The following is a 17,886-nucleotide window of genomic DNA, read 5'->3' on the forward strand; positions in this document are numbered from 1 at the left end:
GTGAAGGGAGGTACCTGTAAACAACATGCAGAAAGATACACATGTAGTAAAATGTGTGGCCAGGCATGGAAGGGTATGTGTGTGGAAGGACAGCTCATGCCTCCAACACTGCAGAGCGGCCAGCATCTTCTGGAGATGTCCCACTGCTGCTCCTCCTGGGACTGGTATTGGTGTGCAGTCTCTGCTAGGCATGTGCTGTCTGTCAGACATGTGGTCATTGTTTACTGGTAGTCTCATGTGACTGCTGCCCAGTGTTATTCTGCATGCCCTGTGATGTCCTTGGTCAGTGTCAGGCAGAGCTCTCATGGCACCAAGTTGTGTGGCTTTCCTTTGCTTTCATTTTTTGCTGGAGTCCTCCCCTTGAATATTATTATTCTTTATAGAGGATGAGTAGGGTATTTCATCTGCTTTTTACATTGACAGCATGGATAATTTTTATCTCTTCAAACTTTAGAAAATCAAAACACCAATACAAATATACCAAGTCATTAAACTAGGGAGGAAAAGAAAAAAACACCTTCAGTGGCTTTTACCTCATAAGAAGTTGCTCTGTTTCTTACGGGCTTGGCTAGAATGACCATTATCTCTCCAAAAAGAGATTCCTTTGCTCAGTTACCAAGCTCGTCAGAACAAAGCCAAAACTACAGTTATTTAATGAATTTAGATTAAATTCTACAGTTTGTTGACTTGTATTTCCTGACCACCAAGGGCTCCCTCCTTTTCAAGAGTCTCTGTCTGATTTAGAGTCGGAAGGTCCTGACAGAAGTTCTACAAAACTGGCTCTCAATTAAAAACTTCTGAGCAGCTTCTTCCAGCTGATCAATTAGTCAATCAATAAGCATTCATCATCTCCCTACTAAGGCCAGACATAATATGAGGTGCTGGGGATATGCAGATATCTACTGTAGAGGAGCTTGCATTCCCCTAGGGGAATATAACTTGTTGACAGATAAAGAAATGGGAGAAGTTAGAGACTTATAGATTATGAAGAAGCCTTACCCTTATATCATGAACATTGTCTTTAAAATAGTGCCTTGATAGGCACTGAATATGGCAAGCACCAAATAAATAAAGGCTATATTCAAAATAAATATATAAGGTGGGGGTGTTAAATTAGAAACCACTATAAACAAGGGAACCAGGAAACGCCTCTTGACACAGATAGTGCTTGAGATGAATCTTGAAGAAAATTGGGATTCCAAGAGTCTGGGGTAAGAAGGGAGAGTATTCCAGGCATGAGAGCAGCCTGTGCAAGAGCATATTTCCTTATGGTCCCTCCTGGCTCCTCTACATTTGGACTTCCCTGATGGCATCTTGCCTCTCTATTGGGTACTTTCCTCCCACCCCTTTTCAGCTTTCTTTTGGGTGTTATATTCCCCCTGTAGATTGTAAGCTCTTTGAGGGCAGGGACTTCATTTCTTTTTCCATATTTGTATCCACAGTTTTTTTAGCACAATGTCTGGCATACAGGAGCTAAGTAAATCTTTACTGAATAAATATCATGTTCAGGGATAGCAAGGAGGATGATTCGGCTGTATGACAGAATGTGTTTAGAGGAGTAATATTACAATCAGGCTGGAAAGATAGGCTGGAGCCAGGTAAAGGGTTTTAAATACCAAACAGAGGAATTTATATTTTTTCCTATGGGCAACTGGGGAGTCACGGATGCTTTTTGAGCTGCTTTTAACTCTAATTCAGTACCAATTAGGTATGTCCTCTGTTCTTTGTGAGGTACCATATTGTGCTAGGTAGACTTCCTCTGTTTTTTTAGGTCTTCTCTTTGTAAACCTCTATAATAAACTGTCCATATGTGCCACAAAATCAGATGGCTTCTCCCCTCTGCACTTACAAGAACTATTGTGAAACAGCATATGTTTTCCAAGCTGCTTCACCACCACAAATATTCTCTCTACTCCTTGCAGGCAGGTGACTAAAGTGTTGTAACCTTCAGACTCTGCCCCAGTCCAAAAACTGGTCGTCTAACAGTTGATCCTTCTTTGGGTACTTGGCTGCTTGTCAGTTCTGTACTATTTCAGTTACATGACTGATCCAGGAGTTCACTAGTTCTTCCATAAGAGGAAGGAGCTTTTCTGTTCCTGAGAAGGTCCCCTGTGCTGAGGGAAACCCACACCCATTGTTATCCATGGCTTCACTGCCTTTTCTGATCTTAAATTATTTCATTGGTCAGCTATTCTAATCTATCTCCTAGCAAACTTACTCACTGTGCCCTCCAGTCCCTCAACCCTTTAGTTCTTTCTCAGACATCGTCCCTGCACTGGCTACATTCCCTGCCTTCCCCATCTTGATACCTTTGTGAATCAGCTCTGCTCCTCGTTGTCTTCTTTTCTTAAGTCCATCGCCACATTGCCTTATGGCCAATGTTTCTCTGCCAGCCCTGGATTACTCCTACCATCTCCCCGCCTTCACTCCTGCACTCATGATGTTGAATGAAGCCAGAGAGAATCATAAAACCATACATCTCCCTGATTCACTTACTATCACCTTCACCATAGTGGGCTTCCTCAAACCTTCTAGAGCTTCCTCTCCACCTCCACCTCCACTTAGCTGAGAACACTGCTATAGATTTCACTGAAAAAACTGAGGTCATTTCCTCAAAGTTTCCTCTTCTTCTCTCTCCAACTCACATCTTCCAGATGCCTTCCCTCACCATCTCCCCTTTTACCTGGTAATGAGATGGCTCTGCTCTTTGCCAAAGCAAACCCTTCTACATGCACAAATGATCGCATTCTAGCCCATCTTCTCTAGCAGATTTCCTACTCTGTCATCTCCACTTTCTCACATCTTCGATTTCTCCTTCATTGGCTGCTTCCCTACTGCCCACAAACATACCTATATAGCTCTTCCATTCTCAAAAACTCTCACCTGACCATCCATCCCCACTAACTATTGTCCTCTATCTCTCCTCCCTTTTGTGGCTACATGTCTTGAGAAGATCATGCCCTTATTTTCTTTCCTCTCAGTCTCTCAACTCTCTGCTGTCTGGCTTCAGACCTCATCATTCAAAAATGCTTACTCTAGAGTTACTAATGATCTCTTAATGTACAAATCTAATGGCCTTTTTTTCCTCAATCGTCATACTTCTTGAGCTGTCTGCATCATCACCCTCTTCTCTTTGATATTACCTTCTCTCTAGGTTTTTGTGACACTATTCTCTCCTGGTTTTCCTCTTACCTATCTGACCTCAATCCTCCTCAGTTTCCTTTGCTGGATCTTCATCCAGGTCACACCACTAACAATGGGTGTCATAAAAGCTTGCATTCTGAACCTTTTTCTCTTCCCTCTACACTATTTCATTTTATGATTTTATCAGCTCCCATGGATTCAATTATCATCTCTATACTCATGATCCTCAAATTTACTTTACCAGTTCTAACCTCTCTGCTGATCTCTAGTCCCACATCCCCAACTTCCTGTAATAGGGCATCTCATACTGGCTGTCCTGTAACATCTTAAATTCAGCTGTGTAAAACTGAACTCCTAATCTTTTTCCCCAAACCCTAACCCCTTCCAAACTTGCATATTGCTGTGAGGTATCATCCTTGACTCCTCACCCTCACCCCCTTATCCAATCTGTTATCAAGGCCTGTACATTTCACTTTCATAACATTTCTTCTGTCTTATGACAATGCCACCATCCTGATGGGAGGCCCCTATCCCCTCACAACTGGCACATAGTTGGTACTTAATAAATTAACTGACTGACCATTCAGAGACTCTGTTCTCAAGCTGTTGAAAAGAGTATTCATCTTCAGAGAGAGGCTTAGATGATCAAGTTTTCAAGTATATTCTAAAACTTTTCTCTTAGTGTAACTTTTATAATAGCCTTCTCATTCAAAATATGTATAGAAAGTTTGTAGGGTTTTGTCTAGGTTGTGTTTTCTCCACTATTGTCCCTTAAAGGCAAGGAATAAAGATGAAACTGGTGTCTAAAAATAGAATTTGGACTTTTGTAAGGCTGGTAAGAATACATTTGACAGGTGTCTTACAAATCTAATCCAAAGGTCTTTAAGTTAAAAAAAAAAAGATAGAGGCAGTGGATTAAGTGGCCAGGTGAAGGGCAGTGAACAAGCATTTGTTCTTACTTACAGAGTGCCAGGCACTCTGTTAAGTGCTGGGAATACAAATATAAGCAGAAAGAAAGGCTGCATATCAAAGGTAGCTTAAAAGAGTAGCTCCACACTTACTAGCTGTGTGACCCTGGGCAAGTCACTTAACCCTAATTGCCTAAAAACAAACAAACAAAAAAAACCACACACACACACACACAAAAGAAAGTAGCTCTACACGGTAGAGAATGTTGCTTGGAGATAAGTCCACCATACAATCTGGAGAGCAATATGGGAGACCTGGGTCTCCTCCCTAAAATGGAGGTTCTAGAAGGAATCAGCCAATCAGAGGGAGAGGCCATAGGGGCAAAAGGCACTTCTAATGTGAGAAATAATCCAGGGGTGGAGAGAATTTCCAAAGTGAAGAGGTTTCTATGGTGTGGAAGAGAAAGTCCTGTGGAGTTGAATTAGCCACATACCCTAGAGACATGATTGGCTCGTCTCCTATTTAAAATGGAGATTCTGGGAAGAATCAGCTGCTCAGAAGGAGAGGCTGCAAGACTGGAAGGTACTTCATTGTGGTTAAAGAAAATGATCAAACAGTTCTCAGAAGAGTAATCAAAACCAAAACTAATCAAGTAGAACACTGCTCTAAATCACTAAAAATAAAACAAATGTAAATCCAAACAACTCTGAAGTTTCACTTCACATGTAGGAAAACTGGAAAAAATGGCAAAAGATGAACATAGTTGATGTTGAGATTATGGAAAAACGGATATATTACGTCTCTCTTGAACTGTCCAACCATCCTCGAAAGCAATTTGGAATTGTGCTGAGAAAGTGATTAAAGTGTTCATATCCTCTGACTCAGACATTCCATTGTTAGGGCATAGTCAAGTGACAAAGAGAAAGGCTCCCCAAACACCAAAATATTTATAGTAGTACATTTTGTGGTAGTAAAAAAGTAGATGTCTACCAATATGATTCTACATGCCTGTGAAAAGTATTAGCAACTGGTGAATTCAAGTCACCCGGCCCAGATAAATTACATTCTCAGGTACTGAAATAACAAGTGTAATTGCTGAGCTAGTCAGTAATATTTGAAAAATCATGGAAACTGAGCACAGTATCACAACTAGGAGAAGGGCAAAAATCCTAATTTTCTAAAAAACTGGGTTGGGGGGGGAGGAACCAACAGGATCCACAAACTGTAGGTCAGTGAACTTGACTTTGATTGCTGGGAAAATGCAGAATCATTAAAGAGATGACTGGTGAACATCTACTAAAGGAAGCTGTGCTGACAGAGCCAGGATGACCTTCATGCAGTTCCGAAGGACTCATGATGAAAAAAATGCTATCCACCTCCAGAGAGAGAACTGATGAACCCTTGGGTGCATATTGAAGTATAATTTTATCACTTTCTTTATTTTTCTTGCTTTTTTTTGAAATATGGCTAACATAGAAATATTTTTTGTATGATTTCACATGTATAATTGATATCATATTGCTTGCCTTCTCAGCAGATGGGGGAGAGGGTAGGAGGCAGGGAAAATTTGGAACTAAAAAAAAAGAATGTTTGAAAAAATAAAATTTAAGAAAATAAGAGGTCATGCCAAAATAATATTTCCTTTTTCATAGAGTAATTACACTGGTAGGTCAGGGAAATGTAGGTAAGTGGTATTAAACTGTAATAAAAACAGGGGCCACTTCCTTACGATGGGGATCCGTGTGTGCCACACATTGTATTTTTATTTATTTTGTCAAAAATTTCCCAGTTACATTTAATCTGGTTCCTGGCACTCTGGAGTGTTGTGGGCCCTATGTGGGAGTGTTTGACACTTTTACTGTGGGTAACTCCAACAAAAGTGTTTATACTTGTTGGTCTACTTCCTTCCTCTCACTCCTCAACCCTCTGTAATCTGGTTTCCAACTTCATCATTCAACTGAAACTCCTGTCGCCACAGTCACCAATGATCTTTTTTTTTAAATTAAAAGTTATCAATTAACAAACATTTTCTCTTACTCTTCTGTCCCCTCACCACTGAGGAAAAATACAAATAAGATTCTTGTGACAAATATACTTAGTTAAAACAAATCATCACAATTACCATGTCCAAAAAGGTATGTCTCATTTTATATATTGAGTCCATCACCCCTCTACCATGAAGTAGGCAGCTGTCTTCGTTTTTGGTCTTCTGGAGTCAGAGCTAGTCATTGCATTGATCAGAGTTCTTCAGTCTTTCACAGTTGTTCATTTTAGTTTTGTTGTTGTCATAATAGAAATGATCTTCCTGGTTCTGCTCACTTTACATAAGTATTTATGTAAGTGTATATAAGTCTTCCCAGGTTTCTCTTAAAATCTGCCCTTTCATCATTCCTTACAGTGTAATAATATGCCATTACATTAATGTAACACAATTTTTTTTATAGATATTCCCCAATTGATGGGCATTTCCTTAATTTCCACTTTCTTTGGCACCACAAAAAGAACCACCATAAATATTTTTTTTTACATACTGGTTCTTATCTTTGATCTCTTTGGGATATAGGCATAGAAGTGATATCACTAGGTTAAATGGCATATATAGTTTAGTAACTTTTTTTTTTACAATAGTTCCAAATTTCTTTCCACAATAGTTGTAACAATTCATAGTCTGACAATACATTACTTGGCCTGTCGTTTTTTTTTTCATACCCCCTTCACCATTTGTTATTTTCCCTTTTTTTGTCACTATTACCAATCTGATGGGTGTGAAATGGAATCTCAGTTGCTTTAATTTTCATTTCTCTCATTGTGATTTGGGGCATATTTTCATATGGTTGTTAGTAGCTTGGATTTCTCCCTTTGAGAACTACCTGATCATATCCTTTGACCATTTATGAATTGGGCAATGGCTTTTTTAAAACAAATTCTAATCATTTCTTTATATATCTTGGAAATGAGACTTACATCTGAGAAACTTTATGAACAACTATTTATTAACAGCCGAAGCTGATGGTCTTTTCTCAGTCTTCAACCTTTCTTGATGTCTCCACAGCATTTAACATGGTTGACTCCTACTGAATACTGTTTCCTCTGTGGGTTTTCATAACTCTCCTCTCTCAGTTTTCATCCTCTGTGTCTAGTTGCTTCTTCTCGGCCTCCTTTGCTGGATCACCCATATCTCTGTGGTAATTCCTCAAAGCTTTATCCTGGCCCCTCTTCTCCTCTTTAAAAAAAATTGATGTTTTTGTTTTCACGTTACAAAAATTTACAGTTAACCCCCACTCCATGAAATAAATGTCTCTTATAACAAATTAGAGAGAGCTAGACGCCATAGCGGATAGAATGCTGGGCCTGGAGTGAGAAAGATTCATTTTCTTGAGTTCCAATCTGGCTTTAGATACTTGCTAGCTACCATGTGACCCTGGGCAAGTCACTTAACTTTGTCTGCCTCAGTTTTGTCATCTGAAAAATGAGATGGAGAAGAAAATGGCAAACCATTCTGGTATCTTTGCCAAGAAAGCCCAAAATGGGGCTAGGAAGAGTTGGACATGATTGAAAATGCCTGAACAACAACAACAACAACAAAGGAACACAAGTAAAACCAATAATTCAATGACCTCATCTGAAAGTGTATGCAATATTACATATCTGTAATCTCCCCATCTCTCTATTTTTCTATGAACAGAAATACATTTTCTCTCCTTCTCACCCCCAAACACCCTGAAAAAAATATGAAAAAAGCCTTACAACAAATAGTCCAGCCAAACACATTCTCTCTAATGGCCATTTGTGTGTGTGTATACATTTACATGTACACAGTCAATCCTCAACATTCACATGTTTAGCTTTTGTGACATCAAGCATTTGAGTGATTTTATTAGTGTTGGTAACTGCTCACATTTGCAGCTACGTACAGTGGAGAAAAAAAGAGAGAAATAATGTGCACAGGTTTGTGGAGCAGCTGACAAGTGAGGAGTTAGATGTGATAGCTCAGAAAAGGTCTTCAGGACAGTGAAGATGATGATGTTGGACGAGCTCTCAAGATTGTGCCACTCATAGCTTCCAAGCTTGAAGGGTGGCTTGGCATAACTGATTAGCTGGCTAGAGGTATCAAGGCTGCTGGTCCCATCATCAGTCATAGCCTCAAAGTTAAATGTCAGCTCATCTCTATCTGCTAGGCTTCCATACTCCAAGATTCTTAAGGATCTCAAATGGTCCATGAAGCAGACATTGCTGATGGATAATTTCAAGCTGGTATGTCCTTGACTATCTCCAGTGCCATCCACCAATTGTGAAGGACAGAGTTGGAAGTGATGTCAAGATCTCACCAGCCCCAGCATCTTCCAGCAGCAGCTACCAAAGTCCCAGCAATCTCTCCTATGGTTTTCAGAGGGTAGCCAATGTAGAGAAGTTCACAGCAGTACAAATACAGTATAATGCTCTTATACTGCTATCTGACACAGTGGAAGATAAGATTCAGGTTAAAAAATGTTGTAGTTTTAAGAATTTTATTCGCAGCATAGTATTTACAGTACTATAGATTTCATGTGTTGTGAAAAGTGAATATTGACGGAAATCAATATTTTTTTTCGTTGAGATGTTACCACAAAAGGTCATAGAATTTTAGGGAATTACTGGCGACGAAAAATATTTTTGCACGTTACCAATTTTATTTTATGTACTGTGTTTCATGGATTATTTAATGGTTACTGTCTTAGGAAAAGTACATATTATTAGAATTAATGTTTTACTGTAAAGAATTGTATATAGAAAAGTATATTTTCAGCAATTTCTAGCAAAAGCTTATAGTTTTTGGTGGCTGTGGGAACCTAATTCCCTATTTCCATAGGTTCAATGTATCAACATTCAAATTTTTTTTTACTTTTTTGCCATTTTCTAGAAACATTGCTTCCATGAAAGTTGAGAATTGACTGTATATGTTTGTGTGTGTGTGTATATATATATATATATATATATATATACACACACATATATTAACATATATGTATGTATATATCTCATTCTGCACCCTAAATCTGTCACCTCTTTACCACGTATAGCATGCTTCATTATTGGTCATCTAAAATCATGAATGGTTTTTGTATTGATCATAGTTCTTATAGCTTTCAAAGTTATTTACTTTTACAGTGATATTATTATGTAAATTGTTTTGGTTCTGCTCATTCACCTTTCATTAGTTTATTAAAGTCTTCAAAAATTATTCATTTTTATTAAATACAGTGGACTGAGGGCAGAACAATTTATATTGTAACATAAGTGTTATAGAATGGTATCTCTTTTTCTCTATAGAGCCTTTCTCTTGGTGACTTTAATTACCAGGGTTCAATTATCATCTGTGTAGCTAGCTTTAGTCTCTCCCCTGAGCCCCGCATCATCAACTGCCTTTGGGGTGTTTTAAACTGAACTCATTATCTTTTCCCACAAATCTGTCCCTATTCTGAACTTTCTATCTCTGTTAAAGGTACCACCATCCTTCTAAGCCACCTATAGATCTTAACCCAGTTGTCATCTTTGACTCTTCACTCTTCCTCACCTCATATATCCAAACAGTTGCCAAATCTTCTTGTTGTTACTTCTGCAACATCTCTCTCAGGCATCTGTTCTCTCCACTCACTTAGCCACCTCTCCAGATCATGCCTTTATCACCTCTTGCTGGACTATTACTAGGCTTTTGATTGGTTTGCCTATTTAAATCTTTCCCCACTCCAATACATCCTCCACACAGCTACCAAAGTGATTTTTCCAAAGTGTAGGTCAACCCCCTACTTAATAAACTCCTCTGATTCCCTTTTGCTTCTAAGAACAAATACAAACTTTTCTATCTAGCATTGAAAGCCCTTCACAATTTGACTTCACTCTACCAGCTAGATGGTGTCTTGGATGGAACATTGTACTTGGAGTTAGGATAAATGAAATTTAAATCCCACAGACACTTGTTAGCTGGGGAACCCATGGGTAAGGCATTTAACCTCTTTCAGCCTCAATTTCTTCATCCCTAAAATGGGGATGATAATAAAGAATGTCATAGATGCATTGATGTGTAGCATCAATACCTACTTTATATAGTCATTCTCAGTGAATAGACCAGAGGGTCCCAATGCTAATTTAAAAGCAACATATTTTTATAAGTAAATAAAGTGTATTGAGCCATTTATATTTTCTGAAAAATGGCTTTGGCAAAACAAGGCACACCATTAGAAACCCAACTATGTTGACAAAAATGATCAACACACCATGGTGCAGAAGAATAATTTAATGGTTTTCCAGATAACTATTTTTAAACAGTTTATTTCCTGAAGTGTTATACAATGCTGATAAAACTATTTTGTCAATGTTTGCAGAAGTTTACCATAGTCTAGGTCCTAGTAAATCAACTCTGCCCTATATTTAAAGAGACTAACTCAGATTGATAATATTTCAGACATTCATAAACCAAAACCTTTAACTAATAATAGAAGCGAATTTTCTTGGTTGGATGGACACATTTATTTCTGGTTTCATCATATTTTTTGTACTTGCCATGAAAGAACATTTCAGGCCCCTACATTTACCTAAAGATAGCAAGGTTTTTTGTTTGTTTATGCTAGATAATTATAGAGTAGAATTAGTATCTGGTATCATTTTATGTTCTTACTAACTCATTGATTTAATCTGTGTACCAGAGCATTATTCAGAATATGAAATGTTATTCTTGAGACAATTGATGCATTATGCAGAAACTACACTCAGCTTTTAATTTTGTTAAAATATTTAAGATGCAATTTTTAATGTTGATTTTATCTAGAATTCTAAAGTCAAACAAAAGGAGAAATGTGAGAGAAGGCAATTTGGTTTGGAAAAGTTTCTTCTAATAAAGATGAGGACTATGCAAATTATGGAATAGGTCACCAAAAATACCTTCGCATCAATTCTCCAAACTGATAAATGAATCTCCCTCACAGATATGATGTTGATACTAAAATATCATTCACAAATAGCGTGAAATGGAATGAGTTGAAGCTGATGAAGAAGTAAAAATTATTGCCTTATGTAGGTGATGCAGAAAGAGTAGATATTTTGACACTAATAATGACCATAAAAGAGGACTTTCTGAAGGGCAGAAAGAAAAAAAAACCCTTTTGAGAAGGATATTTCATTCTTTGATTCAATAATTAAAATTTCCGACAGGTAGTTGAACGTCTGGAAGTCCAACAGGATTAATCATTGAATCAAAGAGTGACATATTTATAACAGGAATTCTGAAGCTGAGTCTCCGGTGTGCATGAGTGAATTTTAGGGGGACCACAAACTTGCATGGGAGAAAATCACATTTTTATCTTTATCAACCTCTCAAAGCATCATTTCTGAGAAGAGTTCCTTAAGCTTTACCAGACTATCAAAGGGAGGTCCGTGACACAAAAAAGGTTAAGAACTCCTGAGTGAGAAGGTCTCCCAAGTCAAGGAACTTTTTACAATGTTAAAAAAAGTATTTAGTTCATCACTTCCCAAGTTACTGGGACTAGCAGGTCTTGTCTGGAGGGAGTGCTATGTCTGCCCATAGATTTGTTTGGAACGTTTGTACTTTATAGACCTTAAAGCATCGTATAAATGTAACCCTTGCGACAGATGCCCTCATCATACTGTTTTTCAAGCTTGGTCTGTCATTGGGTACTGTCTCAGCCTACTGAAGAAGAGAATGCTTCTAGTCTAGTTACAGACATAGTTCTCCCTGAGTTATAAAACTAGTGATGTATCAGCTGAGATTATTCCCCTGTGTTGCTGCTACTGCTGCTGACTCTGGCATCACAAAAGTTCATCCAGAGGTCAGGAATCTCACCAGGAGAGTCACAGCCACCAATATCAGGTGTATACTACAAATCAGATTATCTTCTTACTTACAGATACCCAGGAGAGGTATTCCCCTTATGAGTAATACTCACATATTCTAGAATGGACAAAATACTCTAATTTTTCTAGAATTATCTCTCCTGAGCTCCAATGAATCTTTCTGGGATAACTGGGTAGGATTGTTCAAATTACCCAAGGCAACCACCTCCACACCTGTAGGGGAGGCGGTAGGAAAGGAAGAAACAGTTTTGAAACCAGACACATAAATACATTCATTATTATTATTGCTGCTATTGCTGTAAGCATTAATATGATTGTTGTTGATACAGAATAGAGCAGAGGCCCCTAATCTTGCTCAGTGGATGATCCTGATGACTTAAAGGAGGGGGAGTGGTTTATGCTAGACTTATACACTGCTGACTTGAGGCCTACATTACAATTCTGCCTATACACTGTAGAAGACAGAGTTAATAGATACCAGGCCACACTCTCTTCTTATCCTTTATTCCCTTTCCCCAAACAAATGTACATACATCTTAACTACAGTTCATGGATTAACCAAGTTATTGATGAGTTGTTTTCTCCAGTTGTAAATTTAAGCATAAAACAGAGAATGTACAGCATCTCTACTCTTACCTCTCTTAGGATTGGAGAGCTTGAAAACAGAACCTTTGAACTAATTGTTCGTCTGGCATCAGGATACAATGTCCAGAAGGGAGTATGGACATAGTCTTTTCTCAGGTTGAGTCACTCCCAAAGTACTTCTGTAGATTTTTGGTGTTTCGTGTTCTAATATCCTATGTTACCCTATGTTACAATGAAGGTGATTGGCACTCATTTACTTCAAACATGTTTTGACTAATGACATAAAATCTTTTTCAGTATGCTGTTGTGGGAAGGACACTTAGATTGGCAGTCAAGAGATCTATCTGAGTTTTAGCCCTGATTATGCGACTTCTTTTTCCTGATCTATAAAGCGCTACATCAGTTTTCAGTTATTGTAGTAAGAGCTAGAATGAGCCATAGTGATAATCTAAACCAGCCTTCCTCATTATGCAGATAAAGAAACTAGGGCCTAGACAAGTTTTAGCCCACTGCAGATCACCCAGGTATGGTAAGTAATAAGCATTGCCAGGATTCACAGTTCCAGATAAATATTTTCTCCTATATCACACTGTCTCTTCCTTTCTAGCTTTAAAATTCCATTATTTTAATTTCATTCAGTGTAAAAATATGTACAAGATCACATTCATTAATGTAAGTTCTATCTTTTTCACAATTAGCATTTAATGCTTATAACCCACCTAAGGCTTGTGCTCATCTAAAAATTTCACATTAATGATATTTAATCTATTAGTTATGAAATAAGCTTTTAGTTGGAAATAAATTGCTCTCCATATTTATTATTCAGTTAGTGGTGGAATATTTTGAGAAAATAATGATTGGAAAGAATTGAAACTATTTGGAACAATATGATAACTACTTTTCTCTTCTTCACATTTAAGTAGTGTACAGTATTTATTAAAAGTTTTCTTTAATTATTAGATCTTCCACATGTGAGGCTGAGCTTCAGGAATTGATGGAACAAATTGACATCATGGTAAGCAACAAAAAAATGGATTGGGAAAGAAAGATGCGGGCTTTGGAAACAAGGCTGGATCTTCGAGATCAAGAGTTGGCAAATGCACAAAACTGTTTGGACCAAAAAGGTCAAGAGGTACTTCATATATATTATTTATATATATTAATAAACTGTTAGCAAACCAATAATTTGCAATTTTTATAAATAATGCTTGTTATATAAGAACAAATTTTTGTTAATCATAAGGACCATTATTTTTATTTTTAATTGAAGTTTAATTTTTTTCAATTACCAAAAATCTATCTTTTCTACCTCTGACATCACCCCCCAAATTGAGACCAGAAGAAAAAAAAGAAACAGAAAACAGAAACCTTGTTACAAACGTGTATAGTCAAACAAAACAAATTTCTGCATTGGCCATCTCTCCTTCTTTCTCTCTCTTCCTTTCAGTCTCTCTGTTTGTGTCTCTCTTTCTCCATACACACACACACACACACGCACACACACACATACATATATGTGTATGTAAATATGTGTGTGTGTGTGTATATATATATATATATATATATGTACATATATATATATATATATATGTCTCTACATATGTGTATATTTTGCACTCTGAGTCTTTCACCTCTCTATCAAAGTTGGAAAGCATGTTTCATTATTAGTCCTCTGGAATCATACTTGGTCATTAAGCTGAGTTCCTAAGCCTTTCAAAGTTGTTGATCTTTACAATATTGCCATCATATGAATTTTTCTCCTGGTTCTGTTCACTTCATTCAGCATCAGATCATAGAAACCTTACCAGGTTTCTCTGAAACCATTCCCTTCATCAGTTCTTATAAGTACAATACTTATTCCTTCACATGTACATGCTATAATTTGTTCAGCCATTCCCCAATTTATGGGCTCCTCCTCATATTCCCATTCATTGTTACCTCAAAAAGAGATATAAATATTTTTGTACATCTTTATGGTTTCTTTAGCTTAGGACTAATCCTTCCCTTATTCTACCCTTCCTCTAATTTTCCCTTTCCCTCCAATTTCCCTGTTGAGTGAAATATATTTTTGTACCCGACTGTATGCACACACACACACACACACACACACACACACACACACACACGTATATGTATACACACACATATATGTGTATATGTATGTATACATAATATATATTTCTCCCCAATTACATGTAAAAACAATTTTTAACATTTTTTAAAGTTTTGAGTTCCAAATTCTATCCTTCCCTCCCTCTCCTCTCCCCTCCATGAGATAGTAAGCAATCAGATATACATATATAATCATATAAAACATTTCCATACTAGTCATTTTGTACAAGAAGACTCAAAAGAAAAGAAAGAAAGAAAGTGAAAAAATAGCATGTTTCAGTCGAACAATATCAGCTCTTTCTCTGGAAGCAGATAGCATGCATCATCATTAGTTCTTTGGGATTATCTTGAATCATCGTATTGCTGAGAATAGCTAAGCCATTCACAATTCTTCATTAAACAATATTGCTGTTACTGTATACCACACTCTCCTGGTTCTGTTCACTTCACTTTGCATCAGTTCATGTAAGTCTGTCCAGGTTTTTCTGAAATCATCCTACTTGTCATTACTTATAGCACAATAATATTCTGTTACAATCGTTTTTAACTTTGTATCACCTACCATCTAAAATGATGCTTTGACAGATGTTTCTTGAATTGAATGACTTATCATCATCATCACTGAGTTATCATAATCATAATTAATAACATTTACTCTATGATATACCTGTCTGCAATGGTGTTGTGCTTATAGTAGTTAAGGAAGCATAGTTCTTGTCCTTTGGAAGCTTGTAATCACAGACTAACATTACTGATGTAAAAAGACACATCAAAGACATTTAAACAAATGAACAACTATTAAACATAAATGCAATAAATATTTACATTATTTTCAAGCAAAGAGTGGGTTGAGGATGGGTATTTATTTTTTATTTATTTAACTGATGTAGAGTAAAGGTATTATGGTAGTTCTATCCTTAGGTAGACTTAAAAGATGTCAGTTTTCTAATTAGAGAGAAGGAAAGGGGAATAAGTATTTTTATAGTACTTACTATGTGCCAGGCACTGTAGAGATGAAAAAAAAAGGGGGGAGAGAGGGAGGGAGAGTGAGAGGGAAGGAGAAAGGGAGGGAAGAGGAGAGAGAGAGATAATTGTGAATAAAGATAGCAGATGAGGTTCCCTTAGTGACCAATTAGAAATTTCAATCTAGAGTTAATTTTAATTACTAATTTTAAATATGCATAGGATTATTCCGAACTTTCATTATATATCAGCATGATACTATCCTAATACCAAACAGTGGTATAGTAAGGCATAAACCAAGTGTAGTTTTTGAGTATAATTATTACCAACTTGTTTTGAAAACTGTAGTACAAATATTTAGCCTTGTGTTGATACAGGAGTTAAACTTGACTCTCACTTCTCTTTTTTTCAATTACTTATCTTTTACACATTTTCTATCCTATCAGACAAAACATAGCAGAATATTCAAATTATTATCTTGATACAGGTGGGGTTACTTCGACAGAAATTGGACAGTCTGGAAAAATGTAATTATGTAATGACTCAGAACTATGAAGGACAACTTCAAAACCTTAAATCTCAAGTAAGAAAACTTACTGCTTCTGGGTTAATGTAGTGAAACTGTTGTGCTTTCTTGTTATTATAAATTCATTTAATTTAATTAAAATCAGTAGTATCCTTAATATTAGCAAAAATGCTCTGTCCTATTGTATTAATAGTCAATACCACATAGTTTAGCATGTAATGTTCTTTGTTTCACATCCCAAGTTGTCAGCTACACATCTCATGGCAGGTATAATGACTCTTTTAGGGCTACTAAAGAATTGCTGTGATGTTTTGAGCATTATCCCACTTCTAGAAGCTTAAATTAATGCTTCATTCTAAGCACCTTACTAGGAAATGAATTATAAACAGGGCAAGATAGTACTTCTGATCTTTATTATCCCTTAACAAGTTTGGGTTTGCAAAACTAGTTCTTAAACAGTTGGCTAATTCCTTTGAATCACTATGCTTGGAACTTAGGTAGCTGCTATGATCCAGTTAAACATATTTAGTTCTCTAAACCGAGAAATCAATTAAAATTTAGAGTACAAAAATTTAACTACCCACTATAATAACTAATTATAAACAAAATCTATATAATATGGATCAACATTTAAAAAATACAAATTTTTCTTTTTCTCATCTTATTTTTTTCTTTTCTTTCCTCACAATGCCTGTTTCACTCATTGCCTAAGGAAACTGGCTTTATTTTTTTAGCTTCCATAACCTATACTGTTAAAAAGCCTCACATATTGTGATAATTTACATCCAAAGTAAACTCTCCCATATGACAAAGAAAAACAATGAAGCATTGAGTCTTTGATAGTAAATCTTTGTCCAACAGTGTAGACAATATTCTGTCCTAGTAGGCCCCCATTTCTCTTCCATGAAGGAGGAAGTATGTTTCATTATTAAAGATATTTGTGAGCTATCAAACTTTCTAAGGTAAGATCACTATATCTTATCAGGAGTTAAAAATGCCTTGACAGACTTTTCTCAGGGCAGCTAGTGATTTTCAGGATTGGACCTCTGCAGTGAATACAAAGATCTCATTGGCAAGACTATAAGGAAGAAATGGCCTTCCTCTGTCCAGTGAGATTCTACCACTTTGGACATATGCCCCAAAGAATTTCTCGGACCCTTCCCTCTGTCACTTTTAAATAGTTCATGTAAAAAGTGGTGTGTGACATGAACTACTTGTAGTGTATTGGACATAACATTGAGAAAAGCATGAGAAAAGATTATTGCAGGTATTAGATCAGTTAAAAAGCCACTGGTCTAAAACTGTCAGTTGATAAGTTTCGGTTCTTTAGAGCCTCTGTCAAATACATGGCTCACATTGTATCTTAGCAGGGAGTAAAATACTATCCCTGAAAAGATGTAATTGCACATCACTTGGCCACATCTGAAGAATTTTTGAAAGCTAAGGGTGATCCTAGGATCCAGTGCTGTTCCTAGAAATTTATCAAATATACCATCATTGCAAAGTGTCTCAACAATCTCATCCATGTGTACATGGTTGAGAAGAACCAAAAAAGGAAGGACAATAAAAGGGTTCATCTGGCTTGAATCTCATGGCACCATTTGGACATCATTGGAATGGGATCTGATCTGACCTTTAGTGTTTTGTTTCCTTGTCTCACATGTTCATTGACATTGGCTTTTGTAGATGTAAATAAATCTTTTGTTTGCACAGGTATATCAGCCTAGAGAACTTAAAAGCAGTTTGGTATCAAATAGCCAACAGAAACTTACCACTACAGACCTCCCTGATAAGGAAAC

At 36.8% G+C, this 17,886-nt stretch overlaps 1 protein-coding gene across 11 annotated transcripts in view; it reads left to right on the plus strand.

Moving 5' to 3' along the window:
- Nucleotides 1-17,886, plus strand: part of DEUP1 (deuterosome assembly protein 1) — a 148,941-nt gene that overhangs the window by 23,206 nt on the left and 107,849 nt on the right. For 7 of the 11 annotated variants that reach the window (XM_021000730.2, XM_021000725.2, XM_021000726.2 and 4 more), the window contains exons 3-4: nucleotides 13,447-13,618; nucleotides 16,049-16,144. In XM_021000730.2, coding sequence (XP_020856389.1) covers nucleotides 13,447-13,618; nucleotides 16,049-16,144 — 268 coding nt within the window. The remainder of the gene's footprint in view (nucleotides 1-13,446; nucleotides 13,619-16,048; nucleotides 16,145-17,886) is intronic. The other 4 variants (XM_021000731.2, XM_021000728.2, XM_078147139.1 and 1 more) reach the window with 1 other exon arrangement.

The sequence above is a fragment of the Phascolarctos cinereus genome, unplaced genomic scaffold (genome assembly GCF_003287225.1).
Source record: "Phascolarctos cinereus isolate Bilbo 61053 unplaced genomic scaffold, phaCin_HiC Scaffold_726;HRSCAF=1367, whole genome shotgun sequence".
Lineage (NCBI taxonomy): Eukaryota > Metazoa > Chordata > Mammalia > Diprotodontia > Phascolarctidae > Phascolarctos > Phascolarctos cinereus.